The sequence below is a fragment of the Chionomys nivalis genome, chromosome 10, assembly GCF_950005125.1.
Source record: "Chionomys nivalis chromosome 10, mChiNiv1.1, whole genome shotgun sequence".
Classification (NCBI taxonomy): Eukaryota; Metazoa; Chordata; class Mammalia; order Rodentia; family Cricetidae; genus Chionomys; species Chionomys nivalis.
The window spans coordinates 49144632-49157364 of NC_080095.1; the positions used below are offsets into that span (position 1 = coordinate 49144632).

The following is a 12733-nucleotide window of genomic DNA, read 5'->3' on the forward strand; positions in this document are numbered from 1 at the left end:
ACACATACACACACACACACACACACAGAGAGAGAGAGAGAGAGAGAGAGAGAGAGAGAGAGAGAGAGAGAGAGAACAGAGAGGACCTTAATATATATGGTTTAAGATCATATACTTACAGAAAATGTGTTAATGATCTTGTAGAGTTAAAAAATTTCATAATTTTTGGGCACCACAGATAGAAGATACAATTTAAAATAATGTTGAGCTGGAAGATGGCTTACCCCCATGCCGTCAGATCTGACGGCCTGGGTTTTATTTCGGGATCCTCATGGTGGAAGGAGAGAACTGATTACACAAGTTGTCTTCTGACCTCCACGTGGACACCCTGCCATGTGTGCCTCGATCAGCGAGGAAGTATTAAAGGAAAAGAAATCTGAGCAGCGGATGTTCCTGAAGCTTTTACTAAACCAGAATTCTCTCTGAGCTGTAGACAGGGCCTGAGGGTCCCCCTCAGGTCTAAGCTACATCACATGGCCCCAGTAGCTTGCCTGAGAGCAACGATACAACTTAACGACTATGTCTAGTGAAGATACACTTTGGTCCTGACAGGGTGACCGGCTCAGGACCTAAGCAGAAACCTTGGTATTTAACATGTTCATGCTTATAGAGTCACAGCTGGGCATTCCAGATCACACAGTCAAGAAGTCAGCTGAGAAAGTTTTGCAAACCCCCAAGAAAGTAACATTCCACAAAGGCTCAGTGTAGATCTGGGTTATGAGGGACGATAGACAAGGAAGAAGAACCTTCTGGAAGCCCAGGTCAGGAAAGTTAAGAATAATATCCAAAGGTTTTCTTAGCCAATAGTATCAGGGTCATCCTGCGGTCCTTCCTCACAGCTGGTGATGTAAGGACCGTAAGTGGGTGCAGGGAGACTTCCTTGTGCTTTCCATGAGTGTCCCATTGTTCTATGTTTTATCTCTTTCTCCCCTTTCTTAAAAGGGGTTGAATATTTTGGATGGCCTACTTCTGTTCCGCCATGGTAGCAGAGGTGGTTAGAGAACCAGGTGAGAGAACTGGCTATTAGTGGACCATGAAGAACCATATTTAAGTCATATTGAGAGGGCTATGAGCCATCTCTAGATGCTGGACCTTGGCGTGATGGTGTGACGCACGGGGCTCTGGGTGGGCTTTCTGGGCAAAAGGTTAAGTTTGTTTTATGTATGAGAAAAATGTGTTAAAATATTTGGTGACTGGAGAGAAGCAGAAAGAGGTTGCTCATTTCAACCAAAATATGTTCTTTGTTCTGGGCATGCAGGGGGGCTTTGCCCAAGCCTTCCTTAGACCAAGAGTTGCATGTGACTAAATCATCTTCTATATGGAGAATGACAGAAAATGACATCTGTCACTTCCAGGATGTGTCTCTAAATATTTCCATTCAAGCCGCCTCATTCTCTTTCTCATTAAGATGTCAATCGTTAAGGGATCTTACAGTGTGTCAAGGTCACAGATTGGAAGCATCTTGAGTAATAGCACAGAGGGAAGAATCTCTCCTGACTTCAATACTGGACCAGGAACATAACAGCACCAAAGGATACCCTGCCACAAGCTAACATTTGTGTCTGTTTGTTACTGCAGCTTAGCAGAGCACACCCTAACTAACAGCGACTTTTGGTTAATGTCACTAGCCTATCTGTTGATTAATACTGCTTCCTAGTCCATTGTCTCCCCTTACTCCTTTATAAGTAATTTAACCTTGGGAAAATGGTTAATTTTGTTTTTCAAAACTGAAAAAACAATATCATCTCATAGGAAGACTGTGAAGAGGTGTGAATCAATGTATGAAGAGATTTTGAATATGTTTGAATCACAGTACTGATGCTATTAGAATCTGCCTCTCACTGTTATGGTCTTGCAGGCCAGTATCATTTCAGCTTTGTTACTAATGCTACCATTCTGCCTGGAGGGTCGTAAACAGAACTGAGCGTGACGGGGAATGAATACCATGTTTGCCTTGGGTGCCAGGACAAATCCTAAGTGAGCACACATGAATCGCATCCTTTTCTTTTGTCAAATCTGGGTGCAGATAAGAAGTTGGTGGACTTCAGGGTGTTCTGGGAAGTGCCAGAATGCTCTGTGACTTGGAGTTGGACCACACTGAAGTAATGGCGGGATCTATCCTGACTGTGTTATATAGAAAAGTGATTTGTCCCTATTAATCTAAAAGGTGTCATGGATGTATATGTGGGAAAGCAAATCTTTAGGCCAGATGAGAGTCTGCCTCTTTGCAGAGAGACTGGGATCTCCACAACCTGGAGCTTGGCCTCAAGATTGGCACACAAGTCCAGGTCTCTGTGGTTTTGTTCCCATCATCCCTTGGGGTTTTGTGTCGGCTTCCCATCATCACCACACCTTTGTGGAAAAAGGCAACTGTAGTCAGAAACAGAAACATCCAATGTCTGGAGCTGCCTTGGAGATGTTTGCTGTTGACCCCTCAAGAAGGAGAGAGGAATGGTGTTGCAGAGTCTCCCCGGGTGGCTTACCCGAACCCAGCTTCAGTGGTCTGCCGGTAACCCAGCAAACAGACCATAGCAATTGGTTTGTACTAGCCTTTCGAATTGCGTTATAAGCTCACTGAAAGCAGCAGGGACCATGTCCAGGTGGGTTTGTGTTGCCTGTGAAGGGCCTCGTTTGCTGCTTGAGAAATCAGTACACTTCTGCTGAACGACGTCATGGCTGCTCCTGTGCAGCTTGAGGTTGCTGTTAGTCCCTATCCTAGATGGAGTTTTCTGGCAGCTGATAACCGTTGGGAGGGGCCTATGTGTCCTTGCCTTAATAAGGAAGGGTGTCCAAGGAAATCAGTAAGTAATTTGGGGGTGAAGTCAAAGATGTATTTGATTTTTGCCCCGTTGTTGCTGTAGAGATTTTTAAAATGTTTGTAGCGACAGGAGCATACTTTGTTTTCTGTAGTGACCTCTTCCAACCTTACCTGAGTTTATGCTGAGGGGGGACCCTTGGCAGGGTCCCTAGAGAGTTTTCAGAGAGAGGTGGTCACCAGAAGGACCAAAGGCAGGATAGAAGGGCTGTGCTAAAGTGGGAGGATGTTGCGGGAGGTCCTTCTGCTCCTCCAGCCAATAGCCGCTGAGATACCAGCCCATTGGGGCGTGGTTTCTTTCCCTTTAAAAAAGCGGCTACTTCCCTCCTCGCTCTCTTTACTTCCTTCTCCGGTTCCGGCGACTAGACTTCTTCCTAATTGCGCAGAGGGCTGTTGTCTGGGAGGGTGATCTGTAAGTTTATTCCCCTTTAAATAAATACCACCCTATTAATCACAATTCCAAACTGGTGCGGGATTGTTTATGACTTACGCCTTCAGGAGGATAGCTTCCTTTTGTCAAATAAATCTCAGCTGTTTATCTAAAAGAAAATGTACCTGTTGATTTATTCCATAATCTCATGAAGCTGCTTTAGGTCTTTTTTTTTTTTTTTTTTTTTTTGTAGTTTCTAAAAAAATGAACCATTCTTTCTTTAGGGTGCCTGTAAGGGTTTTCATAAGGAGCAAAAGAGATACTGCTGAATAAATTTTCATCTATAGACAGAACTATGTTACAAGTCTTTATTTTATAGTACCTGGATCAAACTCAGAGCCTTATTTCTGATAGACAAGTGCTCTACCATGGAGCTACATCTCTAGCCCCTGGAGAAGCTCTCTGTGGGCTCGACACTTTGTTTTTACTCAGTTTATTATTTCTGTGTATTTGGCATCATGTCCATCTACTGTCCTAGCTGTTAGGGCTGCTTCTGACTCGACCTTGTCACTCTGCCATTCAATTGGGTGGAAAAAATTAGAACCAGCGTTCAGTTCTCTGTGAAAACAACTTCCTTTTATATCTCACATGGCTGACAGAGTAACTGGATTTTCCTCTTTTCCATGAATTGTGTTAGCTTCCTGCACAGGCGGCCTGGGTTTGCGAGCGCTGGTTTAGAGTGACTTCCCAAACGGAAGTCGCTTCTCCCAGCTTCTGACGAGAGAGCCCTCGGTGGGGATGAGTGTTAGGAGAGAGGCCCTTCAGATAGGACGGATTTCAGTACAGGGCATGATGCAAACGATGAGGTGGTGGTGTGTAGAGATAGGCTTCAACTGCAGTCGACTTAGTTTATACAACCAGACGCCTCATCATACACACCACATACACCACCTAACTTAGCACAGAATCCAACCAAACCCAGATGGAGTCTTATTCTGATGTCATATGCCATTTGAGATGTCAATGGGTGGGAATATTTTATCAGTAAGGGGTTGGTCCCAAAACTGGAGAGTAGGAAGATGAGTTCTTGTTGTATGCTAAACTCAACAACCCAGAGGCTGTGAGGGCATTCTAAGGTCTCACATAGGCTCGAGGTACCGCCCACTATCTGAGACCACTTCCTGGCGCCTGCATAAGATGTAGAACTCCCAGCAACCTCTCCAGTACCATGTCTGCCTGCACGCCATCATGTCCCGCCATGATGATAGTGGATTAAACCTCTGAGAATGCAAGCCAACCCAACTAAATGTTTTTCCTTCATAAGAGTTGCTTGTGGTCATGCTGTCTCTCCACAGCAATAGAAACCATAACTAAGACAATAGCCAATAAACACACAATATCATGTAGTGTTAGATATGACAAAGGAAGATAGAATAAGAGGGATGTCAGAGTCATGTGTTGTGTGTGTGTGTGTGTGTATCTGAATGTGTGCATGTGCAAGTGTGGGTTTTTGTGAGGATACAGGCACAGACACATGGGTTAAATTATATGGCAATCAATGCTAGGTCAGTTTTGGGAGGGGGTGCGGCTTCAGGCTAGGGTAAGAGCAAATGCCAAGTATTCACGACTCTTCCATGAGAAACAGCAAGAAGGCTACCGTGACTACAGCAGAAATACCAAGAACAGTGCCAGGAGATGAGAGGAGGGACAATGACAAAGTCACTGGGGACCTAGTACACCATGGCAAAGGAAGAGCGTGAGTGTGCAGGGAAGGGACCCAGGAGCTGAGGTTGTGGGTGGTCCCCCTCCAGTCGGGTGGAGACACACGGAGGAACAGGTTTTGAAGCAGGGAGTTGGGAAGCTGCTATAGCAGCATGGATGAGAGATGATGGTGGTGTGGATAGGAGAAAAGGCATTAGGGTGGTGGCAAGCGGCCAGGCTTGGTGGTTGGTGCATTGTGAAGGCTGAGCTCATTTGAAGGGGCAAGTGATAATAATTGATGGTTGAATGGAGAGGGAGGAGGATGGCGACGAAGGAAGAAAGGAGTCACAGGTAAGACTGGTGTTTATTCTCAGTCACTGGGCAGAAGAAACCTGTGACGATCTGATGTGGAGAAGGAGGAGGCAGGAGAGCAGATGGGAAAATTAAAACAAACATTGGCTGGAGATGCCTAATAGATTTATAAACAGAGTGGGGCATAGCATAGATGAGTGTTGGGGGGCAGACATAAATATGAACTTGGTAGTGTATCAATGATATCTTAAGCTGTGACCCTAGATACCAACACCCTTGTTCTGAGGCTAACTAGAGAAGGGAACCAAGGGACCGACCACTGAATTGTATTATGACTGAGTCTCTGGGACACAGGGGAGGTGCAGAGAGGCGCAGAGGGGGTAGAGAGAATTGCTGGGGTGTGGAACAGAAAGGGAGGAGGTGTTCCAGAAAGCAAGCTAAGAATGTGCTTTAAGGGGAGTCAGGAACCATCAAAGCCAGAGAGCAAGAGGCTGGCTGGATGTGGAGAGGGTTGACCTTCCTTTAAGGAGAGTCACAGCACAGGAGGGGGTGGAGGTGGCAGTAAGGAAACTCATAAATCACGACAGGATGGTGCAGGCTGCTCCCTAGCAATGTAAACACATTTTGAGAGGTGCACTGGACACAGATCAAGGGGACCCTCCTCAGAAAGTTCAGGAAAACCACACGGAGTTGGTGTCCTTTGGGATTCTGGTAGTTAGGAAGGACAGGTAAATAAATTTGGAGTAATAAAACTTCAACTTTTCCCCTAGCTTTCTTTTTTCTTCTGCGATTACTTATGTGAAACCGGTATTTTACCTCTTATGCTAACATCCCATTTACTACTGTCAGTTCTCAGCTCCACAGTGGCTACTGTATAAGGATAATAATACACACTATCCCTCCCAGTCCTTTTATTACAGCATACGCTTACAATTACATTCCTCCTTGTTGTAGTTCTTATCTTTTGATAACATTTTCATTCGATTTCATCATCGTGTGCACAACAGACCTTGATATGATACCTGACCCCACATTGTGTGTTGGGCATTGAGAACTTTACACACACGAGTTCATTTTGCTTTTAAAAACGATCCAAATACCTTTATTGTCCCTGTTATTATCATTATGAACAGAGGCACAGAGAGGTTAAGTAGCTTTCTCAAGGCCACAGAGTAAATGAGAAAGGCAATATTAGAAGTGGATCATGCGGTATTGCTGTATGCTGTCCTTATTACTACATACTTAGTCTCCTGGATGGGCCATTACCAGTGAGCCATCTCCAAGAGACAGGCTGCTTTTGACTCCAAGGACACTTTTCTAAAGACACAGCAGCTATGTTTCCTGTTGTCATATCAGAGTGGGTCAGTAGGACCCAGGGAACTGAAAACTTGATCCAGATGGGGAAGGGGGGGCCTTTGCTTATTTTAGCACTGATTTGCTCCCTGGTGGCCACCTACAGGCTCAGCCTGAGCAAGAAGAGCTGGGTGGGGTCTTTGGGATTGAAATCAGCACTTTCTGAGTCTCCGGTGTGAACTATGGCTCGAACCTTTCTTCCCCCTTTAACCACACGGACAGCACGTGAGATGATCACGTATGAAAGCATGTGTAGCATAAACCCAAGTGACCGCGTTCAGGAATGCCTACTGTGTGCCAAGAATTGCCTTGTGTTTAGGGGCCGTGAGTCCTTGGGAGAATACAGTTTAGTTCATGAAAACCCAGATATTAAAACTTCTTTGAGAGGTTTTGGTGCTCAAACACTAGTCATTGTGCTTATAATTGAAATATAAAGTAGCTCGATGCTAGCAAAGTCTAGTTGTTCTGTCCTCTATTTTTTTTTTTAATAGGCTAACTTCATTTCCAAAGATGGTTTTGTCTTTCTTGCCAACACGACTGTAATTGGCTCACCCGAGGGATGGGTATCTGGAGACATAATTTCCCAGGCATTAGAAGCCTTTCCTTTTAGGAGATTTTCAGTTCCATCTTTGATCAGGAAGCTCCTGAACTGAGGTGCTCTCCACTTCCCGTTGTGGCATAAAGAAGATACAGGAGAAACAACTTCTACAACAATGTTTCTGGGAGCAGAACCAGAGTCCCTGCCTCAAGGTACAGAACCCTTATTTCACATCTTCCCCCCTTAAGATAGAAGTCTGTTTCTTATCTTTGTTCAACCTCCATTAAAAACTTCTTCCCTGGTCACTCTCAGTACATTTTCAGAAATGCTCGGAAGACTTGGCATTAAAATTTACAGGTAATTTCTACAAACATAAAAAAAAAAAGCTTGTTAGGAAACGGTCGCCCTTCCCAGCAGTGAATCTCTCGCCTCTCCACTGTGTACCCCCACCACAAATACGTACACTCAAAAGGAAGGGGCGATGGGGGCGACTATGGCACTCGGGAGAAGCGGCTATTTCCTGTGGAGGGAGGATTTCAAATGACCAGAGAGCAGAGACTCAGGCTGGCTTCATGTGGGCCACTTCCTATCCCGATCCCAATCCAAGGTGAAGACCAGACCCCACTAGACCCAAGATCCCTGATAATTCTCTGGTGATCGCCACGTTCAAAAAAATGTTATAAAACTGAGGCCACAGTGAGCTGAGAGAAACACATCAATTCCCATAGGGGAAGCTTATGGGTCACAGTCAAGATGGGAACCAAAGCAGGATGCTGACCGAAACTTCCACAGACTTTCATCCCCTCAAACTAGAAGGCTCAGAAAGAATTAAGTTATGACTACTAAAATTCGTCTTTTTGGGGACACACTCCGAAGTAATTTTATTTGCATTTGAAGTTTTACTTTTAAAAACATAGCGATCTTTTGCTTAATGTCCCACTCAATATTTAAAAGAGAGGGACACCTTCCTCCTCGCCTACCACCCCAGAAGAAAGTACAAAATTTAGGCCCCAAGTAATCCAGAAAAAAAAAAAAGAAAATGTTTTATTGGCTGGTTTTCTTAGCATTTTCGTTTATGACCAGCACGAAGGAGTAGCTAACGTGTACCGAGTAGAGCATTCTTCCCACATGTCTAGTGGTGATTTTTTTTAATGGAAGTTTATGCAATTACACCACACATAAAAGCATCTTCGTGAAAAGTATAGGAAAGTTCAGAGGAAAATGCTGAGAAAAATTTCTGGCCGTGAGGTCTGGAGGATATTTTCCAGGATTACACATTTGCTTCAAGTGGGGAAGGCGGTACCATGTAAATTGATGCGCAGGTTCTCCCCCAGTCTCCTAACAACATTCTTGGCTTGCATTAACCTGGTACCTGCCAGTCCCACATCTGACTCTGAGTTTCTGGGTAAGCCAGACCCATTTGAACTTGGGCTGTGCCTCCATCGCCATCGCTCTTTTAGATAAACTTGGTCCCCACTTTTTCCTACCTGCATAGTGATCAAACACAGTGGGCACGTACTCCTCCGGGAAGGCGTCGTTGGCATAGCTCATCAGCAGGCAGGTCTTCCCCACCGCGCCGTCCCCGACCACCACACACTTCAGGATCCTGTTCTCGTCGCGCCCACCGCAGCCGCAGCTGCTGTCAGTCCCCTCTCTGCAGCTCATGTTGGCGGCTCCGGCTGCTGCTGCTGGGGCTTCGGCAGCGCATGGAGCAGTGGGGCCGGCCCCAGACTGCGGCTCAGGCGACCTGACTGTGGCTGGTCTGGCTCTCCCAGGCACGGCCCAGACACACACCAGCCCCGCTGCTCACCATGCTGGACGAGAAAGGGAACGCACTCTTGGGAGGAGGGATGTAAAGGTCTGTCCCTTTCCCCCAATGTCTGGAGTTAAGACGCTCTCGTTTCCACAGACTTCCCGGGACTTCCTGGCAGTATAAATATTGCAGCAGCCTGTTGAGAGTCTCACTCTGCCTTCCCCATCCCCAGCCCGGTTGACGACACGGTGGGATTTGGATAACTCCTGCCTGGTTTTCCAGCACACAGCTAACATGGAGGAGGGCAAGGCTTTTAAACGGAGTTTCCCCCCTCGCTTCCTCCAGCTTGCCGAGCGTCAGGAAATCGTGGGTTTCCTGCTGCATTCCATATTAGGACCAGTGGGCCGGGGAAGGCGGCAACAATGGGGCTCTGTGCGTGTGTTTGTACTTCTGGGGAACCAGGCCAGGACGCCGAGTGGGAAAACAGTAGGGGGCTCGCAGCCGGCTGAAGCGCTCAGACTTCCTGTTTTATCCCCTGCTAGCCAGGCTCCTGGCCTGGGGCTGGGAAGAAGCCAAAGAAGAAAGGATGGAACCTGGGGAGTACTGTCTGCCACGGAAACAGGACAGGACTGAGTGGAGAGCTCCAGGGAGCCCCCGAGAACCACACCAGGGATTGCAGGCTAACATATGACATCATCCATCGCGCCCTGACTCACCAATTCAAAACAAATTGAAAACGGACAGTTTTCTCTTTACTTAAAGGAGAAACTCAGAAAATTCTTTTCTGCAGTGAGGAAGAAAATCTTCCAGAGCCAAAGTGTTTCAAAGGCGGGAAAGTGTGCAGGTTGTAGGTAGAGTACAAGTGTGATCAAGTTTATGAGGCCCCGTTTGAACTCAGCGTTCAGTTACTCATTCCAGACCACCAAAACATCCCCTTAGGTTTTTACCTTAGGAATTCAATCAAATATCGTGTATTTGGAATTTTTCTTACAATACATATGCTGGGTTCTGGTTTCATACTCTCCAAAGTGAGGGTGTACAGTGTGGCCTTTGACTTGGTTAGGATTCTCTAATTCTGTTAATGACTGGATGCTCCTCTTTTTGTTGTAATCCTCTCCTCCTGGGTCAGCCTGGCCTCCTCAATGACATAGGAGCCCAATAACTAGTTAGTTTGTTTGGTACCTCAGAATGAAGTTCCATTTGATTAATGGACTTGGTCTTGGAAATGTGACCCTGCAAATGATTTTGACAAATGGGTTCAAGTCAAAGAACTTTGTTTTTCTATGGCATTTTGAAGATTGTGGATTATCTAAGGGCTTTGAGCAGTTTTACTAGCGCCGACTTGGAGAAAAATCAGCTTTAGCAAAGTACCTGTCGATAACCTGCGTACGCATCTACAAATCATGCGCATGCTCTCATGTAATAGAGCCCACGTTTCTTCTCTTTCGGATTTGCCATGATACTCATTGCCCCGACGTTTCTTTTCTGTGAAAGAATAACATTTCATTAGGACTAAAGTGTCAGGGGCATTAGGTCGCCATAACAGACAATCCCCAAAGCTCAGTAATTTGAAATAACACTCTTGTTTTATCTTTGGTTTTTTGTTTGTTCTGTTTGCCTACTTTGTATCTCTTCTGAGCAGCACTGTCTCTTTTATTCAGGGTCGAGGCTGACTGAACAGTCACACATACCTTGACCACTGTGGCAGGCGAGGAAATGGACACAGAGAAGTGACTCCTCTGCTCCTGTTCATTGGCCAGAGCAAGGGGCATGCCCACATCGGCTCAACAGAAGGGGTCAGGAGCATCATCCTGCCCTAGGCTGGGAGGGAGGCACCGCACGGTGACCCACAGCCTGAAAGACAATCAAAGATAACTTATTGGGGGACTGTACTTGGGATGCGAATGGTTCATATTAAGCCACATTGTGAAGCATTTGAAGACCTCCATGGCTGCCTGTAATTGGTGAAATTTAATTTTTATTTAGTCTGTCTGGGGTTTGGAATAAGAATGTAATTGAGAAACTTACGTTATACTTCTGCATAAACAGCTTCAAGGACGAAGGAGGTAGTTGAACAAACCTGTGCAGTTGAAGAAGAGACAGGCAGTGCAAACAGAACAAAACAAACAAAACAATAATAACCGCAAAAAACCAAACCAAACCAACCAAACAAAAGACCCAAACAACAGCAAGAATAATAACAAACACGCTTCGAGATGAGCAGCATCCTTTGAGCACAGCTTGGTGATGGGAGATTAGCAGAACTGTCAAGGGTTGTCCTTGACGTTTAGGCTGAGATTGAGCAGTGAAGATGGGATGGCACTCTATGTACAGAGATCTGAAACATGGCTCCCAGCCTGGTCAGCTTAAGGGCTGCATCTGCACACTTTAAATATTAGTCCTACGTAAAGGCTTCAGGTGAGATTTTGCTAATTCTGTGTGTAACCTAAATCTTGCCCCACCAGACACAGGCCATTCTCACTGTCCAGTGGGTTCCGTAGTGAGACCTCTAAGACACTTCAAGAAGCTAGTCACGTGTCTTTTAATCTGTGGGCTGGTACTTCTGCCAGGTTGGAAGGCATGTGAAAATGGCTTAGAGCTCTCAGAGAACATTGGTTGTATTTCTCACAATAAAGTTGTTTTTATCACCACCTATTGTCCCCTACATTTAATCATTATAGAAAGAAGTTTTGAGCATTCTATTAAAAAAATAAGAAAAAGTTAAAATTTTAACAATTTTGCCTTATGATCAAGTAGATTACATTGTCTGTGAAAAAATATTTTTTTAAGTATTAAAACCCTGCCGGGCGGTGGTGGCACACGCCTTTAATCCCAGCACTTGGGAGGCGGAGGCAGGCGGATCTCTGAGTTCAAGGCCAGCCTGGTCTAGAAGAGCTAGTTCCAGGACAGGAACCAAAAAAGCTACGGAGAAACCCTGTCTCGAAAAAAAAAAAAAAGTATTAAAACCTTTAAACATGAAGACTGGCATGAAAGCTGGATCAGGTGGGCACTCCTTTTAGTCCAGTACTCAGGAGATGGATCTTTGTGAGTTCAAGGCAAGCTGGTCTATGTAGCTGTCTCCAAGCCAGACAGGGCTACATAGTCAGACCCTGTCTCAAACAAAACAAAACAAAACAAAACCCTAAAACAACAACAATGACAACGACAATGACAGCAACAACAGCAACAATAACAAGCATAGCATGAGCCTGAATCTTAAGAACAAGTCAGCATTCCATGCCCAGGACCCTGCAGAGCCATGTGTGACTGGCCCAGGCAGAATGACCAAGAGTGTCCCTCCCATCCTCAGCATTTGTCTATGAGTTTGGATGTGGCATAGAGACTGCTGTCTAACATGCTCCTAGGCAGATGTCTGTTCTTTTGGGTCTCGAGTCACGCACATGATTGACTGGTGGTTACATAGCCATTAATTATTTGGTTTACCCCACCACCAAGTTTATACAAACTTAACAGGGCATACTGAAATCTTGTTGGGTAATTTTTTTTTTCTTTTTCCAAGAGACCTTAATTCCCTGGCTCACTTCTGTGCTCTGTGTTTTGGTTTCACAGGAATTTATGTAAATGTCAGCTTAACACACACAAACACACACACGTGCACACACTCATTCACACATATCTTACATAAATTCTGACTCATCTGGTTAAATCCAGTTTTACTGTGACTTTAATTAAAAAAAAAAAGAACCTTGACTTCTCTCCTCTGTTTTCCCTCCAGATGATAGGAAAGTAACACAACTGAGCCAGATCTTCTTAGGCTGGGGTAGCCTGTCTGTGGGAGAGTGTTTTGATTCCAGGCTTAGGAGTGTGCAGTGTGCCCAATCCCAGTGATTCAAGGATGCCCAGAAGTCACTAGTCACCTGCATTCCAGAG

At 45.4% G+C, this 12733-nt stretch overlaps 1 protein-coding gene across 1 annotated transcript in view; it reads right to left on the reverse strand.

The window, feature by feature from the left end:
• Rhoj (ras homolog family member J) overlaps window positions 1-9300 on the reverse strand; it is an 80760-nt gene extending 71460 nt beyond the window's left edge. The window contains exon 1 of the mRNA XM_057782786.1: window positions 8577-9300. Coding sequence (XP_057638769.1) covers window positions 8577-8754 — 178 coding nt within the window. The 5' untranslated portion in view covers window positions 8755-9300. The remainder of the gene's footprint in view (window positions 1-8576) is intronic.
• Window positions 9301-12733: the final 3433 nt, after the last annotated feature.